Source organism: Equus quagga, chromosome 15 (genome assembly GCF_021613505.1).
Source record: "Equus quagga isolate Etosha38 chromosome 15, UCLA_HA_Equagga_1.0, whole genome shotgun sequence".
Taxonomy (NCBI): Eukaryota; Metazoa; Chordata; class Mammalia; order Perissodactyla; family Equidae; genus Equus; species Equus quagga.
The window spans coordinates 92,670,704-92,698,112 of record NC_060281.1 but is presented as its reverse complement, the minus strand read 5'-3'; the positions used below and the strand labels follow the sequence as shown (position 1 = coordinate 92,698,112).

The 27,409-nt window shown below is 57.5% G+C and overlaps 2 protein-coding genes across 7 annotated transcripts in view; both read left to right on the top strand.

The window, feature by feature from the left end:
- KLHL22 (kelch like family member 22) overlaps window positions 1-11,299 on the top strand; it is a 31,889-nt gene extending 20,590 nt beyond the window's left edge. For 2 of the 5 annotated variants that reach the window (XM_046641080.1, XM_046641081.1), the window contains exons 6-7: window positions 7,766-7,999; window positions 10,357-11,299. In XM_046641080.1, the coding sequence (XP_046497036.1) occupies window positions 7,766-7,999; window positions 10,357-10,722 (600 nt within the window). In that variant the 3' untranslated portion in view covers window positions 10,723-11,299. Of the gene's footprint in view, window positions 1-7,765; window positions 8,000-10,107; window positions 10,251-10,356 lie in introns of those variants that run through there. The other 3 variants (XM_046641082.1, XM_046641083.1, XM_046641084.1) reach the window with 3 other exon arrangements.
- A 3,855-nt stretch (window positions 11,300-15,154) lies between these two features.
- SCARF2 (scavenger receptor class F member 2) lies at window positions 15,155-27,076 on the top strand. 2 transcript variants are annotated; one of them, XM_046641389.1, is made up of 11 exons: window positions 15,155-15,351; window positions 20,404-20,462; window positions 20,567-20,668; window positions 20,881-21,400; window positions 21,510-21,728; window positions 21,870-21,998; window positions 22,546-22,649; window positions 22,729-22,846; window positions 23,074-23,189; window positions 24,381-24,533; window positions 25,339-27,076. In XM_046641389.1, the coding sequence occupies exons 1-11, from the start codon at window positions 15,188-15,190 to the stop codon at window positions 26,232-26,234; spliced, it is 2,580 nt and encodes an 859-aa protein (XP_046497345.1). In that variant the 5' UTR covers window positions 15,155-15,187; the 3' UTR covers window positions 26,235-27,076. The 2 variants fall into 2 exon arrangements, with proteins under 2 accessions (XP_046497345.1, XP_046497346.1); XM_046641390.1 differs by lacking the exon at window positions 15,155-15,351 and adding an exon at window positions 15,400-15,764.
- The last annotated feature ends 333 nt before the right edge of the window (window positions 27,077-27,409 follow it).

The following is a 27,409-nucleotide window of genomic DNA, read 5'->3' as shown; positions in this document are numbered from 1 at the left end:
AGGTGCCTCTCTTTTGTCTTTTAGACTTGGGTACTGGGACCCTGGCCCCTGAATCAGACACGAAATCCCAGGGCGAGGAAGAGGCTTGCTGACCTCTCATATCCCGGGTCCCACCCAGCCTCTGAGAGCAGGCTCCGTGCCCTTCTAGCACTGACATTGCCATTTGTGGAGCACATGCTACAGGCCAGGACACCTTTGGGGATCCCCGAGCGCCCCAGAGGGAGAGGATGTTGTGGGAGACACACAGGGTTCTGCCACACTGGTTCTGGTTCCGGGACTTTGGCAAGAACTCCTGCTTTTCTGAGCTCTTTCCACACCTCCCCCTGATCGCTTGCCCTTCCCCCAAGCCTCCAGGGTCTTAGACTTTGACCTCAGGGGGCTGGGGGGGCGGGGAGGGGGGGTCTTCCTGATGGGCCTACAGCCCACATGACCTCCAAGGTCAGGGGTTCCTACCATGGTTCCTCCCAGTCAGGGAAAGCTGGCCTGCTCCTTGTTCCTCAGCTTCCTTGGGGAAGGGAGCCCCTCTGGATACTCCCTACCCCTGTCCTGCAGAAAGGAGTGGGTTTTGCATGGGAAAGATCAGGGAGTCCTTGAGACCTGGTGGACAGGACAGTCTCCTGAATTCCGTTCTACTTCCAGGAGGCACAGAAGGGTGTGAGTGGGAGTGGGTGGGTGGGGCAGGGGCTGGATGGGTTCTTTGTCTGAGGCTGGCTTGGGAAGCTGCAGTTCTCCAGTGTGGCCACAGAGGGGCAGCCTTGGCCTTCAACCAGCTTCTCTCTGACTGCCAATATCCTTCCTTCATAGTTCATTCATTCATCAACTATTTATTAAGGGCTTACCATATACTAAGTCCTGGGGATCCAGTGGTGATAAAAAATGACAACAGTCCCCATCTGTGATGTTTACAGCCTAGCAAAAGAGACCGTTCTAAGTACTAAACAAATCAGTAAAGTAGTTGCCAATTGTGGTAAGTGAGATAGATAGAAGAAATTGAGAGGGTTGAGCTAAACAGTGTTCAGGGAAAGGGGTCTGGCAGGACAATTCTAGATAGACTATTTGGGGAAGGCCCATCTGAGGAGGTGTCAATTAGACCAAGGTCTAAAGGAAGATGGGCAGCCCTTTGGAGAGGGAGGAAGGGCCTTCCAGGCCAAGCGAGGGGCTTCACAGTTTATTCTGAGAAAGAGGGGAAGCATGGCGAGTGCTTGTGAAGAGCGGAGGGTTTGGAGGATCAGGAGCGAGGAGAGCAGTTCCTGGGCCGTTGGGTGGCCAGGCAGAGGCCGTGGTGGCTTGTGCGTGGGTGGAGGCTGTGAAGAAGGAGGGAGATGGGCAGTTTGGAGATGTAGTTTGGAAGTAAACTGACCAGACTTGCTGATTGACCAGATGTTAGGGAATGAAAGGGGATAGATCATAGAAGACTTGCAGGCTCCAGGTGGGAGAACCTGGGTGGGTGGCCAGGCCACTCAAGAGGACAGGTGGGTTTGGAAATGAAAAAGAAGGAAAAGTTCCATCCAGAACATGATAAATGTGAGATGCCTGGGGACATCCAATTGGAAATGCCAGTTTGACATTAAAAGTCAAGCTCAGATTATTCACAGTAGCCAAGATGTGCAAACAACCCAAGTGCCCATCAACTGCTGATTAGATAAAGAAGATGGGGTATATATACACAATGGTATACTACTCAGCTGTGAAAAACGACAAAATTGTCCCATTCACAACAATGTGAGTGGACCTTGAAGGTATTATGTTAAGCGAAATAAGCCAGACAGAGAAAGATAAACACCATATGATTTCACTCATATATAGAAGATAAACAAACATAGACAAAGATAACAGATTATTGGTTACCAGAGAGGAAGGGGGGTGAGGGGTGGGCATAAGGGGTAAAGGGGCACATATATATGATGACTGACAAATAATAATGTACAACTAAAATTGCACAGTTATAAACTATTAGGACCTCGATTAAAAAAGCCCTCAAGCTCGGGGGAGAGGTCAGCCTAGAAATAGAACTGTGGAGAATTCATCAGCACACAGTTCTGTGCTGGTTGTGGGAATGGCTGTGATAAGCTCAGAAGAGCAGGGACAATGAGAGGACAGTGGAAGAGCAGCTGCGGAGCTGGATGGGAAACTGCCAGAGAACAAGAGGTTTCCTCCTTTGAGCAGAGAGGGCCCGCAGGTCCAGAGAAGGTGGGTGTGCAGCCATTGGAGGAAATCTTTAGGGAACCTGCAGGGACTGGAGGGAGCAGGCCCACACTGCCAGCTCAGAACCCATGCTCAAACATAGTGAATGACTGGGGTGAAGGCTGTCGTGTGGCCTCGTCCATTTGTCATGTTCTCCCACCTGTTTCTCAGGGCCCCCCATAATGCAGAGTGGCATCACTAAGAACTGATTACTGACCTGCCTACAACGGATTGCGTGCTCCCTGCGCCAGCAGTAGGCAGAGGCCTCTGGTCATAGGCTCTTCTCCGCATGGCCCAAAGCTGAGCTTTGCCTTCCTGCGCTTCCAGAGGAGAGGACGGAGGTCTGTGCAGGGAGCCCCTTCTCTGCTCACTTAGAAGCCGCCCCAGAAAACTTGCACTTCCAGGAAGATAGAGGAGTTGTATTCTTCCCACTTCTGCTTGCTCAGTACTCAAAACTCTGGACATTCTGTGTAAAACAAACTTAAGAGACTCAGAAGGGTTGAGAAAGGAAGGCAGACCAAGTAGGGATCTCAGGCCTGAGGAACAACACCATACGATAACATGCTTCCTGGTTTGCTTATTACCTCATGTATCTCAGACTGGGGACTAAAGAGGCTGACAGCTGGAAGCACCAGTGGGAAACAAACTTCAACAAATGTTTAAAAGTTGAAATCATACATTGTGTTCTTTGACCAAAATGGAGTCAAACTAGAAATCACCAGCAGAAACTTAACAGGAGAAATCTCCAAACATTTGGAAACTAAACAACACATTTCTAAAAACTCCATGGATCAAAGGGGAGTAATGAAAATACCTTGAACTGAATGAAAATGAAAAGACATGTCAGAATTTGTGTCATCCAGCTAAAGTTGTCCTGAGAGGGAAATTTGTTGCACTAAAAGCCTGTATTCAAGAAGAAACAAATCTCGAATAGTAATCTAAACTCCTATCTCAAGAACCTGGAAAAAGAAAAAGACAATGAAATAAACCCAAAGTAAGTGGAAGAAAAGAAATAATAAATATAAGAATAGAAATGAATGAAATTAAAAGTAGAAAAATAGAGAAAATCAACAAAACAAAGAACTGGTTCCTTCATAAGATCAGTAAAATTGACAGACCTCTAGCAAGATGGACAAAGAAAGAGAAGACACGATTTAAAATATCAAGAACAAAACAGGATGTTACTGCCAACCCTGCAGATGTCGAAAGGGTAATAAGGGAATGCTCTGAACGACTCTACACATGTGCATTTCACAACTGAGATGAAATGGGTCAGTTCCTCAAATAACACAGCCTACCGCAACTCACTCAAACTAAACAGGAAATCTGAATAGCCCTGTATCTGCTAAGAAAACTGAACTTCCCCAAAAGAAATGTCCAGGCCTAGATAGTTACACTGGAGAGTTCTACCAAACGTTTAAAGAAAAGCTAACACCACTTCTGCGTGATTTTTCCCCAGAAAATGGAAGATGAGAGAATATCTCCCAATTCTACTTATAAAGTTAATGTTACCCTGATACCAAAAGCAAAGACAATACCCCGAAAAATGACTGATGACTCATAAATATACATGTGAATATCCTTAACTAAATATTAGCAAATAGAATTAACCCTCCCTCCCCAAAGAAATTCATGATCTAATGGGGTTGATTGCAGAGACAGGAGGCTGGTTTTGTATTTGAAATTCAGTTGGTGTAATTCACCATATTAAAAATCACATGATTGTATCAGTCAGTGCAGTAAAATGATATGACAATGTTTTGCATTCATTCATGATCAAACTCTCAAAAAATAAAAATAGAGATTAATTTCCTCAGCTTGATGAAGAGCATCTACAAAAAATCTTACCACTAACATTATACTTAATAATGAAAGACTGAATTGAATGCTTTCTCCCAAGATGGGGAGCAGTGCAAGGATGTCTGTTCTTGCCACTCTTTTTTTTTTTTTTTTTTTTTTTTGAGGAAGATTAGCCCTGAGCTAACTACTGCCAGTCTTCCTCTTTTTGCTGAGGAAGACTGGCCCTGGGCTAACATCTGTGCCCATCTTCCTCTACTTTACATGTGGGACGCCTACCACAGCATGGCTTGCCAAGTGGTGCCATGTCCGCACCTGGGATCTGAACCGGTGAACCCTGGGCTACTGAGAAGCAGAACGTGTGAACTTAACTGCTGCATCACTGGGCCAGCCCCTGTTCTCACCACTCTTATTCATCGTAGTCCTAGAGGATCTGGCCAGTGAAATAAGGCAAGAAAAGAAAATAAAGGCTTGTAAATTGAAAAGGAAGAAATAAAACTGACCCTATAGGTAACAAAATTGTCAAAACTCTAAAGGAATCTACCCCCAAAAAATATCCTAGCACTAGTAAGTGAGTTCAGCAAAATTGCAAGATATAAGATAAACATACAAAAATCAGTTGTATTTTGGGTACTAGCAATGAACACAGCACATGGACACTGAAATTAAACATACGATACCACTTGAAATTGCTCAAAAAAATTAAATGCGGAGTGGGCCCGGTGGCGCAGCGGTTAAGTGCGCACATTGCACTTCAGCGGCCTAGGGTTCTCCGGTTCGGATCCCAGGTGCGGACGTGGCACTGCTCATCAAGCCATGCTGTGGCAGGCATCTCACATACAAAATAGAGGAAGATGGGCATGGATGTTAGCTTAGAGCCAGTCTTCCTCAGCAAAAAGAGGAGGATTGGCAGATGTTAGCTCAGGGCTAATCTTCCTCAAAAAAAAACAAACTAAATGCTTAGGTATAAATCTAACAAAACCTTTATAGGATTTATATGCTAAAAATTATAAGATGCTGATGAAAGAAATAAAAATATGTAAATAAATAGACATACCATATTTATGGGTTGGAAGAGTCAAATAATAAAGATGTCAGTTCTTCCCAAATTGATATACAGTATTTAACTCAATTTCTATCAAAATCCCAGCAAGCGTTTTTGTAGGTATAGATGAGATTATTCTGAAATTTATATGGAAAAGCAAAGGATCTAGAATGCCTCAAACAATTTTGAAAAAGAATAAAGTGAGGGGCTGGCCTGGTGGCCTACTTGTTAAGTTCACATGCTCCACTTTGGCAGCCTGGGGTTCGCAGGTTCGGATCCCAGGCGTGGACCTACACACCGCTCATCAAGCCATGCTGTGGTGGCATCCCACATATAAAACAGAGGAAGACTGGCACAGATATTAGCACAGGGCCAATCTTTCTCATGAAAATAAAAATAATAAGTGGGAGGAATTCATCTACCCAATTTCAAGACAAGTAGCTACAATAATCATGACTGTGGTACTGGTGGAGGGATAGACACAAAGATCATTGGAGTAAAATAGAGAACCCAGAAAGAGACCCACACGAGTATACCCAACTGAGTTTTGACAAAGGTGCAAAAACAATTGAATAGAGAAAAGATAACCTTCCAACAAGTGATACTGGAGCATTTGGACATCCATAGGCAAAGAAATGAACATTAACTCAAGTCTCCCACCTTATACAAAAATTAACTCAGAATGGTCTGTGGACATGAATAAAACTATAGAGCATTTAGGGAAAAAAGGAAGAAAATCTTCAGGATCTAGGGCTAGGCAGTGAGTATGTAGACTTGACCCCAAAACCATGAGCTATAAAAAAAAATTAATGAATTAGACTCCATCAAAATGACAAACTTTTGCTCTGGAAAAGCCCCTATTCAGAGGATGAAAAGACAAGCTGCAGAGAAGGAGGAAATATTTGTAAACATATCTGACAAAGGACTAACGTCTAACATATATAAACAACTCTCAAAATTCATCAGTAAAACACACACACAAATAGACCCTTTAAGGTAAAAGACTTGAGACGTTTCACTGAGGAGGATGTCCAGGTGGCAGACAAGCGCATGAGATGATCAACATCATTAGCCATCAGGGAAATGCATATTAAAGCCACAGTGAGAAAACCACCTATCAGAATGGCTAAAATAAAAAATAGTGTCAACACCAAATGCTGATGACAATGCAGAGAAACAATGGCTCATACATTGCTGGAGGGAATGTAAATGGTACAGCACTGCTGGGAAGGAGTTGGCAGTATCTTTAAGAAGTTTGCTTCCAACTACCATGCCACGCAGCAGTTGCCATACTATGCATTTATCCCAGAGAAATGAAAACTCTGTACACAAATATTTGTAGCGGCTTTACTAACAGCCAGAAACTGGAAACAAATCAGTTGTCCTTCAGTAGGTGAATGGCTAAACAAACTGGCGGGTACACAGTGTGGAATTCTGCATGACTCCATTTATATAACGCTCTTGAAATGACAAAATTATAGAAATGGAGAACATATTAGTGGTTGCTGGGGGCTGAGGAGGGGGTTCAGGGTAGGAGGGAAGTGGGTGTGACAATAAATGGACAACACGAGGGATCCTAGTAGAGATAGACATGTCCTGTGTCTTGACCGTGTGAGCGTCAGCATCCCGGTTGTGATCTTGCGCTACAGTTATACAAGCTGTTACCACTGGGGACTCTGGGTGAAGGGTACGTGGGGTCTGTATTATTTCTTACCACTACCTGTGAATCCACACTTACCTCAAGATGAAAACTTTAATTAAAAAAAAAAAAGCCTCCCCAGATACCCCCACTAATGGAAAAAGACCCAAACCCTTGGTGCGTGTCCTGCCCTCCGCCCTCTCCAGCCCTTGCTGTGCCCCCGCATGGCCTGAGTGTTAGTGCCTGGCCCAGTAACAGGAGCCCTGGAACCTCCACACCCTGTGGGGCTCCTCCTCCCAAAACCCACAGTACTTTGCTGTGGGGCCCATGGACACAGCATGGAGGGCCTTGCGTAGGGTGGGTTTGAGGCAGTGGCTATGAGAGAGGAGTTCCCGGAGGCCACAGGACTCAGCATGAGGGGCACGTGTGGTAGGGCTGTCTGGGCAGTGAGGAGGTTCTCACAGCAGGGGCTGGGGGGTGCATAGAAAGCACATGTAAGGTTGAGGACCAAAATCAAAAGCAGCGTGGTGTATTTCCTTCCCCTACACATACCCATCGATAAAGTGGCATTGTTCTTCCTGTTTGATTTTGCATCTCACTTTTTCCATCACCATATCATTAGATACCACTTGCAAACAAACAGATTTTGACAATGGGATCAGCAGGCCTGGAGGATTGGCTGGCTGGTGGGAGTTGGGGGAGGTGGAGGCGACCGAGGGTGGGTCAGCGGTTCCCAGGAGTGCTGACCCTTCTCCCGTGACTCTGAAAATGATGCTTTGGTTTTGAGTTCTCCCATTCACATGTCTCCTTCAGGGGTAAGGGAAAGACAAAGATTCCGTCCTTCCTCTTGTAGAAGTTCTGAGTCATCTCTGGGTGTGCAGACTCGTCCCCCACTGGGAAGAGGTCAGGGGTGGTTGATCTGGACAGTGCATCCAGTGAGAATCCAGGGAGCATTCTCATCAGAGTGTGAGGGAGTCGCCGAAGCCACGAGGTGTGCGGCAGCTGTGGGGTCCAAGCAGCTTTGTGAGGACTCCTGGCTGTCCTCCCTCACTGCTCTCTTGCCCTTCCCTGCCCCCGGTTCTCTTGGTGGCCCTGCACAGGTGTATGCTCATGCGGGCGCCACGCTGGAGGGGAAGATGTATGTTACCTGCGGCCGCAGAGGAGAGGACTACCTGAAGGAGACGCACTGCTACGAGCCGAGCAGCAACACGTGGCACACCCTGGCCGACGGGCCCGTGCGGCGGGCCTGGCACGGCATGGCCACCCTCCTGGACAAACTGTATGTGATCGGAGGCAGCAACAACGACGCTGGCTACAGGAGGGATGTGCATCAGGTGAGCGGGCAGGGGCTGTCCCATACACGTTCCTGGGTCAGTATTCCCATCCCTCCCAGTTGTTACTGATGAAAAAGTAATTGCGACGTGTTTTTTTCTTTTCTTTTTTTTTTTTTTGAGGAAGATTAACCCTGAGCTAACATCTGTGCCAGTCTTCCTCTACTTTGTATGTGGGTCGCCTGCCACTCATGGCTGATGAGTGGTGTAGGTCAGCGCTGGGGATCCAAACTGCAAACCTGGGCCGCCAAAGTGGAGTGTGCAAACTTAACCACTACGCCTTGCCACCGGTCCCCGAGTTTTCTTTTAATAGACTTTATTTTTTAGAGCAATTTTAGGTTCACAGCAAAGTTGAGCAGAAAGTAGAGTTCTCATATGTCCCCTGCCCTCACACCTACACAGCACCCCCTGCTATCAACCAGAGTGGTATAATTGTTATGTTGATGAGCCTTCAGTGACACACCGTCATCACCCAGAGTCCACAGTTTACATACGTTAGGTTCACTCCTAGTGGTGTACATTCTATGGGTTCGGACAAATGATATGTATTCTCTATTATACTTTCATACAGAATGGTTTCACTTGTTTTTATTATTATTAAAAACTTTAATTATGAAGTTAATATAACCACATTGCAGAACTTTCAAAAAATGGAGAAGGGTGAGGAAAAATGCCACAATCCAGCCCTGTGCCACTAGTTTTTGGTCCTTCTAGCCGTACATGGTTTCCGTCTAACTGTGGAGCGTCCCATTCTGCTGCTGGCTGAAGTTTGTCATATTTTCCAATTTAATGCTTGGTCTTCATAGCCGTGTCCCCCCCCCCCCCCCCCCCCCCCACGTGGTGGCTGTATAGAACTCTGTCGAACTGGTGCATTATTTGGGTTGGTCTAACTATTCCAAATAACATTACAATTAACACTTGCTTTATGGAGCTTTTCAGGTATTTTGGATTATTTCCTTAGGTTAGAGCAGTGGTTCTCAAAGTGTCCATCCCCAGACTAGCAGCATCCACATCACGTTAGAACTCATTAGAAATGCAGATTCTCAGGCCCCACCCCAGACCCACTGGATTGGAAGCTCCAGGGGTAGGGCTCAGCAGTGTGCTTCAACAGGCTCCCCCGTGGTGAGAACTGCTGGGCTTTAGTGGATTCGTTTCCTATTACTGTCTTGACAAATCACCACAAATTCAGCAACCTCAAAGGACCTAAGTGTATGCTTATAGCGTATTCTGTAGGTCGTAAGTCTGACATGGGTCTCGCAGGGCTAAAATCCAGATGTCATCAGGGCATCTTTCCTTTAAAGAGGCCCTAGGGGAGAAGCCGTGCCCTTGCTCACTCAGGTTGTTGGCGGAATTCAGGTCCTTGTGGTTGTGGGACTCAGGTCCCCAGTTCCTTGCTCGTTGTTAGCTAAAGGCCCGTCTTGGCTTCCAGAGGCCAGCACATTCCCTGGCAGGGGGCTGCTGCGTCTTCAAAGCCTGCAACAAGGAGGTGGTCTTTCTCACTTCTCATCTCTCCTGTCAAACCTTCCCTTCTGCTTTCAACGCTGGTGCAATTAGATGGGTCCACCTGGAAGATCCAGGATAACCTCCCCATCTCAATGTCTGTACCCTAATCACATCTGCAAAGTCTCTGTCTCTACATTTTTATTGAGGTAACATTGGTTTCTAACATTGTAAAGGTTTTAAGTGTACCACATTATAATTCAACATCTGTGTACACTACAGTGTGCTCACCACCAAAAGTGTAGTTTCCATCCATCACCATATAATTGACCCCCTTTACCCGTTTCATCCTCCCTTCATGCAGAGTCCCTTTTGCCATGTAAAGTACCACAAGTTCCAGAGGTTAGGGTGTGGACTTCTGTGGAGGGCCATTATTCTGCCTACTACTGCTGGAGAAGCAAAGGCGATTATTAAGTCAAAAAGATAAGATTTCTATGGCTCTTCACACATGTTGCCAAATTGCTTTCCTGCTGTGTCAGACACATGCACAGCAGTATGGCTTTACTGTGTTCTCACTAGCACTGGGTTTTGTTTTTCTTCCCCTAATGGCTGCTGGTTAACAGTTGACAGTTTGTCCTTGACATTTTATTTGGCATTTCTTGGATTACTAGTAGGTTGAACATTTTTCCACGTATTTGTTTGCTGTTGGGGTAATTTCGAAGACAAGAGAACACTGGTGGTCATCATTGGTCAGCAAGCAACTATTTCCAGTTTTATCTGTGCCTCTCCCCTGCTGTTGGGTGTTGTCGCGGAGGTAAAGATGGTTGTGTGGGGTCTGTGTCCTCAGTCAGCTTCCATTTTGTGGGCTGGCAGCCCCGTCCCAGCAGGTGTCTTGCTTTACTCTGGCCTTGGCTTTGCAGGTGGCCTGCTACAGCTGCACATCCGGGCAGTGGTCATCTGTCTGCCCACTCCCAGCAGGGCACGGCGAGCCTGGCATCGCTGTGCTAGACAACAGGATCTACGTGCTGGGCGGCCGCTCGCACAACCGCGGCAGCCGCACGGGCTACGTGCACATCTACGACATGGAGAAGGACTGCTGGGAGGAGGGGCCCCAGCTAGACAACTCCATCTCGGGCCTAGCGGCCTGCGTGCTCACCCTGCCCCGCTCCCTGCTCCTCGAGCCTCCCCGTGGGACCCCTGACCGCAGCCAGGCCGACCCGGACTTTGCCTCCGAGGTGATGAGTGTGTCTGACTGGGAGGAGTTTGACAATTCTAGCGAGGACTAGGGCTCCAGGGGCCCGGTGTCAGGGGAAGGGTGGCGGGAGCTCCGAGGGCAGCAGGGCCCGTAGGCGGCCCAGGCCAGAGCACCTTACCCCAGGGCGTCGGCCGCCCTGCCTCCTGGCACCTTTCCTTCACACCAGCCCGTCTGCCGGTATTTGCAGGGCTGCAACAGGTATGTGTGGGGCCCTGCAGATCTGTGGCTGTGGATTACCCAGCAATGGGAAATGCTTGTGAAGAGCCCTGGTCCTCTGAAGTTTACCAGGCCCACTCCTCTGCTCAGACATGGTGCGCCATCACCAGCTGTCTTGGCCCCCCTGGTTCCGGTGCCTGCTGGGTTAAGAAGGCGCCCTTCTCCAGAGAGACCTAGGGACTGGTGCCCAGGCGAGGGGGCTGCAGCACACTGAGCCCCCTTCTGTGGGCAGGGAGGGGGCAGAGTGAGCCCCTCCACCGGCCCAGCAGCCCGGGGCTGGAGAGGGAGCAGAGATACATAAAGTTGCCTGAGACTGGTTCTAGCGATAAACAGATCCCCTACAGCTGAGCTTTTCTGACCCCATGTTGTTAATAAATGAAATAAATCGTCTTACAGAATGTGTGAATTGTCTTCCTGTGGCCATAGCCTTGCTTCCTCACACAGCCGGTCCAAGGTGGCAGCACGGGGAAGCAGGGTTTCCGGGGGCCCAGGCTCTGGGCTAGCAGCTGAGGCCAGAGCTGCTGAGTCCTAGTGGGAGGCCTAGAGCCTGCCTCAGAGGAAAGGATGGTACCCCCCAGGCTAGAATGGTGTCACTGGGAAACCTGGAAACCTGCCCCTATGTGGTGACACGTGGTCACGGGTCTGCTTGAGCACCTCCAGTGAGGAGCTCTTCTCTGAACTTCCGTCGAGTTCCAGTGAGCAATCTCCTGGCCCCAAGTAAAGCCCCAGCCTATGGTTCAGGAAACCGACTCCCAGCACCTGAGGAGGGAGGCCATGTCAACATAGAGGCCCCGTAAGAGGCCTGCGCCCAGCTCCTCCCCACCCCCTGGATCTGAGTGTGTGTGTTGGGGGGGGTGCTGCGTTCCCTGCAGGTTTGCCAGGTGAGTTCTTAGCAAATCATCTCAAGGGCCACGCTGGTGCAGTTGAGGGAACCCTCTTGGGGCGCCACACAGGCCTGCGCAGCTGAGCTTCCACCTGAACAGCCCCTCCTGCCTACCGCAGGCCTCCCTGCCCGGCACCACCCTGCAGCGCCCTGTGACTCCTAAGGCTGGGCAGAGCAGGGGATGACTGGGTCTTCTCTGTGTCCCCTCGTGCCTTGCCCAGAGCCAGCGCCCTGTCACGGAAGGGAGGGGAGCGGAGGGGCAGCGTGCGCTTCTCCATGAGAGCACGGGGGTGGGGAGAGAGGCAGGCTTGGCTGCTCTAGGCTTTCCTTTCTGGATACCCTGAGGACTTTGGGGGGTGGGGGTGAGGCCAGTGGGAGTCACTGTCTGTTCCTCAGGGCTGTGGGACCTTCCTCGCTGTCTCTTGGGGCCTGGGTACCCCTGAGGAAACGTGCCCCCGCTCCCTAACCCCCATGTGACATCATGCACTCACTCTTCTGGTTGGCAAGCCCAGTGTTGACCCTGGTGGGTCACTCCTAGTGGGCCAGGATGGCCACCTTCTCCAGTGTCATCTCTGTTCCTGAGGGTGAGGTGCTAGAACACTTGGCATAGGGACCTTGCACTTCTTCTCTCTGCCACCGCCTTAGAGGCCAGGGCAGCAGTTCCTGCAAACCCCAGAGGTTTCTGGGAGGAGGAGTGCCAGGAATGCCCCCCTACTCTCCAGTGTGCCATCTCCCCACCCAGAGCCATGCAAGAGACCTGGGCTGTAGGGGAGGAGGGAAGGGTCTATGAGGCCCTGCAAAGCTTGGGGTTGGAATAGACGTGAGCCCTGGAAGGTGACCTGAGAGCTGGGCAGCAGCCTGGCCCTGCCACTGTCTATCCTCTAGGCCCAGCCTAGCATTCACCCGCCACTAGCAAGCCACCACCTCCTGCCCCTGAGCCTAGCCAGCCCGAGCTCGCCAGCTTGGCAGGCTGTCAGGCCCTGCATTCATGCCTTCGCTTGGCTGCTTGCTCATCCTTTTCAATGTGCAGAATCCTCACCCTGCAAGCCAACTTCCTTCAGGAAGCCATCCCTGGCTAGGACCAGTTGGTCCGGGCTCTGGGCTCCCAGAGTTTGCCTGCGTGGTTGTCAGTCATCTGTGGGTGCCGGTGAACCCGCAGCTTCCTCATCCTGGTATTCACCTGGCACCAGGACAAGCACAGGACAATTCATTCTCTCCAGCCGCACTTCTCAGTCTCGAGATAGGGGTGTGGTGGTGGCTGGGGCCATGAGCCCTGCCTTCCACTCCTGAACTCACTGTCAACTGGGGGTTGGCTGCTGTGGGACACATGCAAGGGGCTGTGGATCTCAGTGAGATGAGGCTGGAGATGGTCCTTGTCCTGAGGGCAGTGGGAGGCAGCCAGAAGTGAGATTAGAAATATCACTCTGGGTCGTACACAGGTGGGGCTGAGTAGAGACTGGAGACATTTTGGAGGTCCTGGTGATGGGTGTAACCGGGTGGGGGTCTTGTCCAGGTGGTGCTCTTCAGAGGTGGGAATTCAGGGGGTCAGTTCTGGGGGAAGGGCAAAGCAGGTGATGGGGTTTGAGGTGCCTGTTCATGAACTCAGGCCAGCTGGAGTGAGTGTCCCCTCTATCTCTGGGGTCTGTGCTGGGCTGCCATAAGCTGCTGGGCAGACACTGCAACCACATAGACCTCTGCTGGCCTCTGTTGGTGGCAGCCAATGGGAGCGGCACTAGGAGGGCGCTGCTGAGGTCAGGGCTGTGCCAAGGTGGAGCTGCCCAGAAGTGGTTGGCCTGTTTACTTGTCCCTGAGAAGTGTTTGCACTCATGACAGCACAGGTGCAACTTCCCCTTCCAGCCCACCCAGCTGTTGCCTGCCCCTAGCCTCCTTCCTGCACTAGCATGGCTGAGCAAGGGGCCCTAACCTCCAAAGCCACCCACCCTGCTCCTCCCCACCCTCCACCAGTCTGCCCTGGACAGTTCTCTGGTGATGCCCACAGCCCTGGGCCTTTTGGTGGCCCTTGTTCCATGCCCCCTCCTCCAGCCCCACCCTCCACCCAGATGGGCCCTCCACCTAACTGAGGAAGGACAAGGCCTCTTCCTCCTCCTCAGGGAGCCTGCATGCATGCAGCCTGTTCCCCCAAGAGAAGGCAGGTGCCCTCTCCCTGCTCAGGCCCTCGGGCCAACTCTCAAGTCCCCGGAAGTCAAGCATATCTTTTCTGGGACCCAGCTGCCCCACTTTTTGTTCCATCTCCAGGCCCACCCACTCTCCTGCTCCGTGGGCCCTGAGGTTGGGTCTGACCCCGACTCCCCCAGCATGGGGCAGCCCTCTGCTCCTCAGGCTCAGACTTTCTCTTCCTCCCTGTCCCCCTAGGCCCTTTCCCTCTCAATCATCTTCCCCACAGTCCCTGCTTCCCCTGTCTGCTCTGTGCTGTCACTCCAAATGCACCTGATGCAGGAGCTCGAGTATCTCCAGCCCTGACTGCACCTTCTGGACTTTTCCCTCTGGTGATCCAACAGCCTTCTCAAGCAGAATTCCTCTTGCAGGCTCCCCAGCCCCTTTTCATCCCTTGATAAACAAGGACTGCAGGGTCTTGGTCATGAAGCTCTCCGGCTGCCTCTCTCTGCCTTTACCTCCACATTCTTCCGGGGCCCATGGCTGGGCCATTCTACCCCTCCCCAGCATCTCTCCAATCCGTCCCTATGGAGACCCCCTTCGCCCAGGCCTCTGGTCCAGACCGAGTCTACCCGCAGGCCTCAAGCAGCCTGCTCGAGCGTCCTCTGTAGGCTTTGATTGCGCCGAGTGCGCGGGAGGAGCTGACCGCACAACTGGGCACTACGAGGGCTTCACGGGGGGCGGAGCAGAGGCCGGCTTGCGGCCTCGACCTGGGCCGTCTGCGGGCCGCCCTCCCCTGGCCGGTTCCGAGGCGCTGGGGGTGAGAGGGCTTGGTGCGTTGCGCCCTTGTCCCCCATCCGCCTTCCCGCCCCCGGCCGGGCCGCGCAGTGAGCGCGCGGGGGCGGCTTCGCCGATGGGGGTCTGGGGAGGGGAGGAAAAGGCGCGGGACCGGGGATTCCTCGGGCGGCCCCAGCGGCCCGTCCCTCCCCCAACGCTCTGCGGTTCTCCTCCAAGTTCGCCCTCAAGTTTGCGAGCGGCCGCGTGGGGGCGGGGGCCGCGCGGAGGGGCGGTGGCGCGGCCGGAGGGTGGGGTCTGGCGCGCGGGGCGGGCGCTGCCGCCTGGCCGGCCGCGGCTGGCCCGGGATCAGGGAGCCAATGTGGAATTTCCTGCCCGGCCCGGCGCCCCTCCTGCCGCCCCCCGCCCGGCCGCGCACTCCGCTTCCGGCCGCTCTCGCTGCGGCCGCACCCGCGCCCGCGCCCGCCCCGCGCCTGCCCCGCGCCGCATGGAGGGCGCAGGGCCCTGGGGCGCCGGGCCGGCGCGGCGCCGGGGAGCCGAGGGGCCGCCGCCGCCGCTGCTGCTGCCGCTGCTGCTGCTCTGGCTGCTGCCCGGCTCCGTGGCGCCCCAGGAGCTGAACCCGCGCGGCCGCAACGTGTGCCGTGCGCCCGGGTAGGAGCCCGGCCAGGCTGGGGGAGGGGGCTGAGGGGCACGCTCGGGGCGGCGGGGACGGGGGCGCCTGGCCCGGGGCGGGGGGTGCGCCCGGGACCTCCCTACGCCAAACGCGTGGGTCCCTTCGGCCGCCCTCGCCGACGCCGGCTCCGCTCCAGGCCGAGCCTGAGCGCCTGGCCACGACGGTGCATCCGAAGATCCCTCGGAGGGGAAGTCAGCTGAGGGGAGAAAGGGGTGCGTGCGCGCCCTGACTGCTGACGGGCAGTGTCCGAGGGTTCATACCTAGGGAAAGGGACCCTTGGGCCGGCTTGTGAAGGCTGTAAGAAGAAGTCCGAGAAGGGAATTCCAAGCAGATGGAATGGCATGTGCAAAGGCCCCAGCACGAGTGTGGCTCGAGCCGGGATAGAGGAAGGGTGAGGGTCGAGGGGAGATGGGGCGGCGCTGCTGAGAGGTGGGGAGCCGGGGAGGTCTTGAGGAAGGTAAGACTCGGAAGGACAGATTTGAGTCTTAGAAAGAGTGGGTGCGGATGGGAGGAGGATGGTGATGGCGGTGGGCACCGAGGAGCCTGCGCTCAGAGTGGACCAGAAGCGGGAATCGAAAGGACAATGACATGTACCGGGATCAGGAGGATGTGGAATTCCCAGGTGGGGATACTGGGTGCGCGGAGGGGCCGGGCAGATGTGGGGCCCCACGAGGAGCGGGCTGGGGAATCTAATAAGGGACAGGCCCTGCCGGAGGGCAGCGGGCCCAGGACGTTGCGCGGAGGGCGAAGAGCAGAGAACAGGACGCCAGGAGTGGGTGCAGGGGTCGGAGGACTTGATCTGCCTTCAGAGGCGACGACGTGGTGAAGGGCAGCTCCGTTCGAGGACAAGGAGCCCGAGTGTGGGAGCGCCTTGGGGCTGTCAGGGGGGCGTCGCGAGGGCGGGAAGCTGGAGAGGCGGCCCCTGGGCGCTGAGCTAGGTCCCGTCGGGGCGCCCTGGGCCGCAGGGCAGGAGGAGGCCGCGTCCTGGGGCACGGCGGTCGCCGCAGACAAGGGGCTGCGAGGGGGCCGCGCGGGGTTTCCGAGCTCGGATCCCGAGGCGCGCAGACCCCTCCCCGCTGCGAGCCCCGCCTCCGGGGCGGGGGCCGGCCTGGCCCGCCATCTGCTTCGCATCGACGCCGCCGCCGCCTCCCGGGCCTCCCGGGCCCCAGGAATGCAGCGGCGGTGGCGGGCGGGGCCGTGCCTGGAGAGGGGGAGGGCGCACTCGCCGCCCGGGCCTATCTGTCCGCCTCAGCCCTCCTTCCCCGCGGGGTCCGTGCTGGGCGATCTGGTGGCAGGCTGGAGCTGCCGAGAGCCTGCTCCCACTTCCCTCCCCCGAGACCTCCCCTCGAGGCGGCCTATTACAGTAGCCAAGAGCCCGGGTTTCGGTTTCAGATCCTGGCACCACGTCTTCCCACCTGTGTGGACCCAAGCAAATCGCTTAACCTCTCTAGACCTGTCTCTGCCTGTCAAATAGGGTTGGTGGTGGTCCCCACCTCATGGAGTGGAGGGGGATGACTGGAGGGTTAGCCACGGTGGACGCCACCCACCCCAGGTCTGGGCCATCTCTTTTGTTATCTTCCCAAGGCCAGGCCTGGCAAGGCTTCTGCCAGTGGTTCCCTTCCCCTGGAGGCAGGAGGACCGGAGGAGATGAGCATGCACTTAGCCAATAAAATCCCAAGCACCTACTGTGTGCCAGGCCTGAGACCGGTGCAGGGATCAGCAGCAGAGACAAATGCCCCTGTCCCCAAGACACAGGGGACTTACAGCAAATCATCTGATGTCTAGCAAGTGCTGGGGAGGAGGTGTTGAGTGGGGAGTGCGGTTTCCCTTAGGGTGGTCTGGGGAGCCCCGCTGAGAAGGGCTGAGAGGACAGAGGGCTGCAGGAGAGGAGGTGGAGCCTGGTGGTGTGTGGGGCAAGGCCCTGAGTGCAGAGGGCCTCGAGGGAAGACAGAAAGGACCGCCGGGGCTGGGCAGAGCCCAGGAGGGGTGTGGTGGAGGAGAGGCCAGAGAGTGAGGGTGGGTGGGCCACAGGGGGTCTGCCCCCTCTTGTGAGGACTTGAGCTTTTTGTCTGAGGGCCATGGGAACCCCTGGTGGCTTTGCACAGAGGAGGGGTGGGATCTGACCAGGGTTGGCTGCCAGGTGGCAGATGACCTGGGGGCAGGAGGGCAGAAAGCAGGGCTAGATAGCAGAAACCAGAGAGAGTGAGAGTGGGCTCTCACAAGGCTGGGGCCTGGCAGGGGACCAGTGGCCCATGCCCTCCTAGGTCCAGTTTGGGAGGTAGAGCCATGTTTCCGATGGATCTGGTGTGCGCTGTGAGAGAGCAGAATCAGGGATGCTGCTGCCGGCATTTCAGCCTCCTAGCCTGGAAGGACAGGGCTTACCTGAGATGGGAAAAACTCGAGGTAGGGGGAGGCTAAGTGTTCAGTTTTGAGGGGGGAGGGCCCCACTGGAGATCTCTGATGCATGGCGTCTTGATGGGACCTAGTGAGCTTCTTGAGGGAGCTAGTGTGGATGGAGGAGAGAAGAGAGAGCCAAGGAGGGGTCAGAAACCAGAGAAGGGATGTCAGGGGGGGCAGGAGGACAGTCAGGCAGGTATGGGGTCCCAGATGGTGTGGGGGGCAGAGTAGCCTCCTGACTGGATTCGGGAGAGAATGGGGACAGACACTGGCACAGTGAACAAGCAGTGTTCTGGGAGCTTTGCTGCAGCTGCACGGGCAGGTTCAAGATCACGGTTTAAATCGTGGCAGCTTTGTTTGCACTAACAGTGATCTACAGAGGGCAGAAGCAGCCTACAGCATGGCCCGCTTGCTGAGGGGCCTGGGCCCAGCCTGTGGCCTGGCTCCCCAGGGGCTCGCCAACCGACAGCTGGAGTGCAGGAACTGTCCCCTGCACCAGGTCGTCTTTCTCCTCATCTCACTTTCATAAGATCTGGGGAGAATGGGCTCGCCACCACAGCCCGGCCTTGTCTGCCAGCCCTTTCCAGAAGGAAAGGTGGCTGTCCCACAGACTCGACCTCCTATTCTTGGTGAACGCCCATGGGCTCTGTCCTGCTGGGAGATGTTAGTTCTGCTGGGGTGGGGCCTGGGTGCTGGCCATGCAGGGGGGAACAGGTGAACTGAGAGGCTTCCTGGAGCCTGCTCAGCACGGGCTGGAGAGCAGACTATAGCTTTGCCTGAGCTCTTAGTTCATGCCAAACGCTTGACACATCTTGATTCTCTTAATCATCCTGCTAAACCCATGGGCCCCATTCTACAGATGAGTCTGAAGTCCAGAGAGGTGAAGTTCTGTGCCTAAGGTCACACAGCAAGTGGCAGACCCAGGCATCAAATCCAACTTAGTGTGGCCCTAAAACTAGGCTCCCAACCACAGAGCCATGTGGCCAGAGTGGAATGTGGTCAGTGCTTCCAGGGCCATCCCAGCAGGCCATCTGGCAAGGCTGCCTGCAGGAGGGACACCTGCAGAGGCTCTCCACCCAGGGACCTGGGTTCAGAACAGGCGGAAAAGGCAGAAAGGGGATGGCCAGCAGCCCTGGGTCTACCTACAGCCGGGCACCTAGCAGCCCTGGGCAGGGCTGGGTGGGTGGAGACAATGGGGGGTAGGAAAAGTCAGGACTGCCTTGTGTCCCTGTGTCTGCTTTCCAGTTTTCTTTGTGGAAAAGAAGCTGGGCCCATTCCCTGCTGTCTGAGATTTTATGGGTTGTGTTCCACAGGTCCCACATCTTTGGCCTGAGGGAGAACCAAGCTCTTTCTGTGTGGTTGGGCCCTGGGGCCTATCTAGGGTGTAGCAATGCTCCCCAGCTGAGGAATGGTTGGGGGCATCTTCTGAGGGGCATGAGGTGAGGCAGCTGCAGCCTTTCCCTTCCCAGCCTGTCCCACTCCACCAGGGTCCTCAGGCCCCCTTCCCACCTCCTCCCACCACCACATCCAGGTTCTAGATTCAGATCCTCTGAAGAAGCACACTCCTTTTCTCTAAAGTGTGAATGGTTGCAACGTGCCTTTAGGATTTGTGTGAATGTTTTCTAGGAATTATGGGACTGTATGAAGCTGCAGCCTGAGAGTCTGTCCCTTCTCAGCCTCTTTTGTCCCTGAGTGTGGGCACACCCCGGCTCACCCTCATGCACCCTCTCTAGTGGTTATGGCTTCACATGGGCAGGGCCTCCAAACCTTTGTGCCCATACACCCCATCAGCCCAGGGTTTTGGAGGCTGTACCACTCCGATATGTGACAGTTATAAATTATTTACCTCCTACTGTGGTAACATCTTGTACCTTTTAAAGCCAAATAAAATTAAGTAAGGTTTTATGGAAGTATAAATAGATGCTGTACTATCTCCTTCCTCCACCCCACAACTTGCCCCAGTGCCCTGGAGCCCTCACAGTCTTACATTCCTTACTCTCCTGGAGGACTCCCCGGATGTGCCCTTCCCTCCAGAAGGCCCCTCCACCGGGTAGACACCTCACTGTGGCCACACCCCCCCTCACTGAGAGGCTGCCCATCTGCCTTGGCACTTAGCCCCACTGGGCATCCAGCTGTGCCTGTCTCGCCCAGCCAGTCCTGGCGCTGTCCAGGTCATGTCACATCTGGATCCCTAACACCCAACTGGCCCAGCCCCCACCCCCGGGGATACCCTAGACCTCCATGCTTGAGCAGGTCCTCTAGGCCCAGGGACCCCTCCCCAGCCCCCCACCTCACTGCTGCCAGTCCTGGCACACATGCGGTCTAGTGGATGTGGGAGGAGGGCACAGAGCAGTTAGTGGGATGGGGAGGGGTGGGAAGGTCCCTTGTAGAGGGAACTGGGAATTTCTTGGAGGTTAGATCTGTTGGTGGTCTGCCCTCTGTGCTTCCCAGTGTCCGCTCCCCAAGGGCTGGCATTTGTGTCTTTCTCATTCACTGGGAATCTCCCGAACCTACAACAGTACGCAGTACACAGTGAGGCCTCCTTAAGCACCTCCTGAGGCCAGGGCACAGGTTGCTGGGGAGCCCCAGCGAGTACGGGGATTGGGGCTCAGGCTCCCTCTCTCTGCCTGCAGCTCCCAGGAGCCCACGTGCTGCGCCGGCTGGAGGCAGCAGGGGGACGAGTGTGGGATCGGTGAGTGAGGCATTTTGGGGACCTGGGCAGGGGGTGGGGGCACGGAGAGGAGGGGATAGTGTGGGGGCTGGACACGCGGTAGCTTGGGCTCGTCTCATCCGCAGCGGTGTGCGAAGGCAACTCCACGTGCTCGGAGAACGAGGTGTGCGTGCGGCCAGGCGAGTGCCGCTGCCGCCATGGCTACTTCGGTGCCAACTGCGACACCAGTGAGCACGGATTCGGGCGGGCTCTGGGCGGTGGAGTGGGATCCTAGAGAGATGGGCGGGGCCTGTGAGTAGGGCGGGGTCTGATCTGCGAACTGGATGCAGTTTGGGGGCGGGTCCCCAAAGGCGAGGGGCAGGACCCGGGCGGGTTCAGATTGGGTCTGGGCTCCCTGGCGAGCGCCCGGGCCTCCCACCCTCTCCGCTCGCTCCTGCAGAGTGCCCGCGCCAGTTCTGGGGCCCCGACTGCAAGGAACTGTGTATCTGCCACCCACACGGGCAGTGTGAGGATGTGACCGGCCAGTGTACGTGTCACGCGCGGCGCTGGGGCGCACGCTGCGAGCATGCGTGCCAATGCCAGCACGGCGCGTGTCACCCGCGGAGCGGCGCGTGTCGCTGCGAGCCTGGCTGGTGGGGCGCGCAGTGCGCCAGCGCGTGCTACTGCAGCGCCACGTCGCGCTGCGACCCACAGACGGGCGCGTGCCTGTGCCACGCAGGCTGGTGGGGCCGCAGCTGCAATAATCAGTGCGCCTGCAACACGTCGCCGTGTGAGCAACAGAGCGGCCGCTGCCAGTGCCGCGAGCGCACGTTCGGCGCGCGCTGCGAGCGCTACTGCCAGTGCTTCCGCGGCCGCTGCCACCCTGTGGACGGCACGTGCGCCTGCGAGCCGGGCTACCGCGGCAAGTACTGCCGGGAGCCGTGCCCTGCCGGCTTCTACGGCCTGGGCTGCCGCCGCCGGTAAGCGCGGGCCCCCAGCCGGGGAGGAGGGAGGAAAAAGGGCGGGCCCCCGAAGGGGGCGGGGGTGAGGCGGCTCCGGGCCACGCCTAGCCTCCCGCCCCTTCCCCAGATGCGGCCAGTGCAAGGGCCAGCAGCCATGCACGGTGGCCGAGGGCCGCTGCCTGACGTGCGAGCCAGGCTGGAACGGTACCAAGTGCGACCAGCCGTGCGCCACCGGCTTCTACGGCGAGGGCTGCGGTCACCGCTGCCCGCCCTGCCGCGACGGGCATGCCTGCAACCACGTCACCGGCAAGTGCACGCGCTGCAACGCGGGCTGGATCGGCGACCGGTGAGCAGCCCAAGCCCGAATCAGCCCCCGACACGCAGTCCCCCAGCCCTGCTTCCACCCACATGCCTCCCGCAGAGGGCACTATGGGCTTTGGGTTCGTTTGCCCCCATTTCCGCGGACGCCCCCTCCCCGCGTTCCTAGGTGCGAGACCAAGTGCAGCAATGGCACGTACGGCGAGGACTGTGCATTCGTGTGCGCCGACTGCGGCAGCGGCCACTGCGACTTCCAGTCGGGGCGTTGCCTGTGCAGCCCCGGCGTCCACGGGCCCCAGTGAGTGTCCGGGGATCCAAAGGGGTTGGAGGGTACGCACCCCACTCAGGGCTTCAGCCAGACCCCAGGTGCTGCCGCTGAGGGCGTGACAACAGGCTTTTTGGGGCAGTTTCCTGCCCTGATGTGGAGCCGGGGCTCCGAGCGGGACCTGGCGATCAGTTCAGCCTGTGGTCCGAGGCTCCTGAGGACTGCAGGGCTGAGGAGACCCCGAGCTGGTGTAGAGCGACCAGGGACCTCCACTTAGAGACAAGGGCCTGGCCTGGTAGCCCCTTTTCCCATTCATACGAGAGTCAGGGCAAATGGGCACTGCGGCCGGGTGGCCATGGATACTGTCCCCAGACCCTGTCCCGTGCACACATTCATTTCCAACACATCGGTCGCCCAGTATGTGCCAGAATTGGGGGAGGGGGGGCGGCGGGCAGCATCAATCCCTAGAGAATGGAGCTGGAGAACCGGCTCCAGGACCGCGGCTGGCTGGCCACGGGGGCGAGGGCGGGACGCGTCACCGAGGGCCGCTGTGGCCCTCCCTGACCCCGCGCCCCGGCAGCTGTAACCTGACGTGCCCGCCCGGGCTCCATGGTGTGGACTGCGCCCAAGCCTGCAGCTGCCACGAGGACTCGTGCGACCCGGTCACTGGTGCCTGCCGCCTGGGTGAGTGGGTGGGGGAAGCGTCCGGTTGGAGGCGGGTGCGGGTGTGCCGGCATCCGCGCTAACCCCTTCCTCCCAACAGAGACCAACCAGCGCAAGGGCGTGATGGGCGCGGGCGCGCTGCTTGCCCTGCTCCTCGGCCTGCTGCTCTCGCTGCTCGGCTGCTGCTGCGCTTGCCGCGGCAAGGACCCTGCACGCCGGTGAGCCCGGATGCCATCCCGCTCCCTACTGAGTTCAGACCGCACAGTGTCTGGCGCGCCGCCCACCCTGCCCCTGGCCCATGCCCAGGCCCCGCCCCTAGGGCGTACCCCTGCCTATCTTTAGCTCAGGCTCCGCCCTCCCGTGTTTTGGCTCGCGCCAAGATCGGACCGCCCTCTCCAGGCCCCGCCCAAGCCCCGCCCCCTCATTCAGGCCCCCGACCCCTCAGGGAGCTCAAGTTTGGGAGGAAGAAGGCGCCGCAGCGACTTTGCGGGCGCTTCAGCCGTATTAGCATGAAGCTGCCCCGGATCCCGCTCCGCAGGCAGAAGCTGCCCAAGGTGGTAGGTAAGGATGCCAGCACGGGGTCTCTGGTGGAACACCTCTCTACGCAGGAGGCTGCTGGGAAATGGGTGGGAAGGGATCGGTGTAGGAAATGCGGGGCCTCGAGTGTGGATACGGGTGGGCCTGGGGAGGTGCGACCAGAGAGAAGGAAAGGGGCGATGCTGACTCAGGCGAGCCCGGGGAGGAAAGCAGGAGTCCTGGGAGTGCAGGCAGGTGTGGGGCATGTGTGGGAGGCTGGGGCCCGTCTTGGTGAGTGTGAGTGATGGCACCTGGGGTGTGGTGTGGGTGTGTGGACATCCGGGTCGGGCAGGCCCTCCACAGTCTGCTGGAGTACACTCTAAGTCCTAGTGGGGAGCTGCAGGTGAACGCGGGGCGCCTGTGCATGGGAAAGCTTTGCCAACACGAAGAAGACCCGGCCCCCTGCCCGGATCTCCTGCAGTGCCCTGGGTCCTTCCGTGAAGGTGGCAGGCTGGTCCCCGCCCCCCCCCCCACCCCCACCTACCTCAAGACTCCAGGTTGGGGGAGGTGCTGCTTCTCTCTGTCTACACTGACCACTTGTTTCAGAAGATGAGGGGGAGGGGAAGCCAGTCTCCTGGGAGGTAAAGATTGAGAGCGCTGAGAAAGCCCCTTGGCCTACTCAGCAGAGTGGGATGTGTGGACACAGGTGTGGGGGCTGGACTCCACATCTTATCTGTGGAAAGGGGACAGGCCAGCCAGCCTCTGTGATTCCCCGATTGTGGGGTCTGCACCTGTGGAGGCCAGGCATTGGGGTGCAGCCTGCTGAGATGTGCTGAGCCAAAGGGTGGCCTTGCTACTACACAAGGTTCCCCAGGGCCCATGAGGCAGGGTCTGAAGCATGGCTTAAAGGCCCTGATGACTGGTCCCTAGCCAGGTGTTCTCTCCGGCCCTGTCTCTTTTCCCAGCACTTCAGCCCAACCTTTTTCAGGTCCCTGGTTTGCATAAGCTAGCCTTGCATCTTTGAGTATGCTGTTCTCTCTTCTCTCTCTTTCCTGGGTTCACTGCTACCCATTCCCCTGTCCTGGCCTAGTGTCACTCAGCCTGTTCAATTGTCTGTCCCACTGACAGCCTGGGGTAGGGCTGGTGTTGGACACTCCATTTGTGGCAGGAGGGCTAGGGCGGGCACAGGCTGGGGCAGGTGGGGCCCTGGGCAGCTGTGCCTTCCTTCTTCCCCAGTGGCCCATCATGACCTGGATAACACACTCAACTGCAGCTTCCTGGAGCCACCCTCGGGGCTAGAGCAGCCCTCTCCATCGTGGTCCTCCCGGGCTTCCTTCTCCTCCTTCGACACCACTGATGAAGGCCCTGTGTACTGCGTACCCCACGAGGGTGAGTACCGCTCTGTTTGCACCTGGCTCCAGCCCAGTGAAATGTTCCAGCTTATAAGATCTATGTGCTCTGGGGAACAGGCAGCATGGAGAGGAAGGGCATGGTGATGCTGTTAATGGGGTTGTACACACAGCTGAGCTGCAGAGTGGGGTTCTGTGCTGTCTGGCATTCGACTGGCGTGGGGTCTGGGGAGGTGGGTGGCTCTCTTGTGTCTTGCTATAGCCCGGGTTCACTTCTGGGGTAGACCAGGCAAAGAGAAGGAGGTGGCAGAGGAGACAGGAGTAGGGGAGGGGTCTGTAGAATATGGGGGCATACCTTTGCCTGAAGCCTTGGCCCACACACGTTGGGAAGGAGCCTGATGGGCTGGGATTCTGGCCTCTCCTCCCCTGACCATCCCACTGGGTGACCTTGGGCAGGTGACTAACGTCTGAGCCTTAGAAGCCTTATCTCCTAAAGAAGGATAATGAATCCCCTTGGAGGTGTTCGAGGGTCAGATTTGATGATGGTGGCCCCCCCCCCAGGCTGGGGATGTGGTGGGGGAGGGGTGCGAGACGAGGCAAGGCTGGGGCTCAGCCGCGCGCCCTGGAGCTCTGCACTGTTGTTTGCGGTTAGCGCTCACTGTGGTTAATGCGCCAGGCATTTCTGGATGCCAGGGCCACTGAGCACCAGCCAGAGCGGGGAGGAAGAGGGGGGGGAGGGGAGGGAAGGGATAGGGGGAAGGCAAAGGTTTGCGCCTGGATGTTGGACGGCCCGAGCCCTTTCTGGAGCTGGTGACCGCCCCGTTCTCCCCCCGCCGCCCCGTCAGAGGCGCCAACCGAGAGCCGGGACTTGGAGGCCCCCACCGCCCCTGCGGAGGCGCTGGCGCCCTCGCCCGCGCCGGCGTCAGCTGAGGAGGCGACGCCCCTCCCCGCGTCCTCGGACAGCGAGCGGTCGGCGTCGAGCGTGGAGGGGCCAGGCGGGGCGCTGTATGCGCGCGTGGCCCGGCGCGAGGCCCGGCCGGCCCGGGCGCGGGGCGAGGCTGGAGGCCTGTCCCTTTCGCCATCGCCTGAGCGCAGGAAGCCGCCGCCACCCGACCCTGCCACCAAGCCCAAGGTGTCCTGGATCCACGGCAAGCACGGCGCCGCTGCCGCTGCCCGTGCGCCCTCGCCGCCACCCTCAGGCCTCGAGGCCACGCCTAGCCCCAGCAAGAGGAAACGGACGCCCAGCGACACGTCGGCTCGGCCGGAGGAGCCCGGGAGCCCCCGGGCCCGAGACGTGATGCCGCGGCCCCCAGGGCTGGCGGAGGAGGGGCCAGCCGTCGCCGCACCCTCACCGCCCCGGGCTCGGGCGCGAGGCCGCGGCCCTGGCCTCTCGGAGCCCACGGACGCTGGCGGTCCCCCGCGCAGCGCGCCCGAAGCCGCCTCCCTGCTGGCCGCGGAGCTGCGGGACAAAACTCGCAGCCTGGGCCGCGCCGAGGGGCTCCCAGGCGCGCAAGGCCCCCGAGAGAAGCCGGCGCCGCCGCAGAAGGCCAAGCGCTCGGTGCTGCCCGCGTCGCCGGCCCGCGCGCCCCGTGCGTCCGAGGCCCCGGGGCCCGAGAAGGCGGCGGCCTGCGCGCCCGTGCCAGACACTCCTCGGAAGAAGACCCCCATCCAGAAGCCGCCGCGCAAGAAGAGCCGGGAAGCGGCGGGCGAGCTGGGCAGGGCGAGCGCGCCCACCCTGTAGCAGGCGGTGGCCCCGCGGTGCCCGCAGCTTCCCCCGGCTTCGCAGCGCTGCTTGCCACCCCGCGTCCCACCCCCCCGCGGCGTCTCCCGCGGCGGCCTGGGCACAGCGGCCTCCAGGGGCTCGAGGCCCGGAGCGGCCTGGCGGAGGCGGCATCCCCCTGGCTCAGGCTCCAGCGGCGGCTCCTTGATTAGAGCACGGCGCTCCGGCGGGAAGGTCCCGTCACTTTGGTCGAGGCCTCACAGGCGCTTAGCTGGCGACTCCCTTCCCAATGGCCGAGTTACAGAGGGCTCCGACTAGCCCGGGTCTCGAAGGCCGAGGACGGGAGGGTTCTGCCTAGTGACCACCTCTTACTGGCCAGGCGCGCCCTTGGCTGGGGCTGCCTTCTCATTGGCTGAGGCCAAAGCGCTTCTGCCCTGCCTGCCTCTCATTGGCCAGGGCCTGGCGCCTCTGGCTGGAGGCTCCTTTCCTTGGTAGCCCAAGGCTACTTCTGCTGGCCTGGCCCCCAGGCATCTGGTTGACCTGAGCCTGGGGAGGAGGGCTGGTCTCTACTCCTCAGGGGTCAGCTCTCCCCGGCTCCCTCCGCCCGTCCCAACCCTTCCCCTCCCTGTACCCCCAGCCCCAGCCTCCCCAGCCCTGGCCCCTCAGCTGTCAAGCTGGTTTTGATGGCCTCCCACCACTTCACAGCCGTGGGAATCAGAGGGGCGACTCCAGTGGCCTGAGGAGACATATTTATAGGCCCCCGGCAGGGCTGCTCCCACCCCATCCGGGTGCCCCAGGATGGGCTCCTCCTGGTAGGGGCTTGGCCAAAGCTTTCTTAATAAAATGCCTTCTTTCTTCCTGTGCTCTGACTGCTTCTTATCTGCTGGGCCTCAAACAAGGATGTCCCTCCAAAGAAATTGCATGTGACCTCTTCCACCTGCACTCATGCCCCCAGGACCCCTCGACCTAAGCAGAGCCTGGGAACCCAGGTTTGGGTCTCCTGGGACCACACTGGAAGTGGGTTGTGCCCATCTGCTCATCATTCATTTGTCTATCAAATTTATTGGGCACCCACCTTGGCCTGCCTCATCCTGGACTGACCGCCTGGGATGAAGGATGGACTGGAACAGATAGGGTGGAGTCCCTTGGCTACAAGGAGCCAGTGTGTGGGGCTGCTTCTGACCTGGGCCACTGCT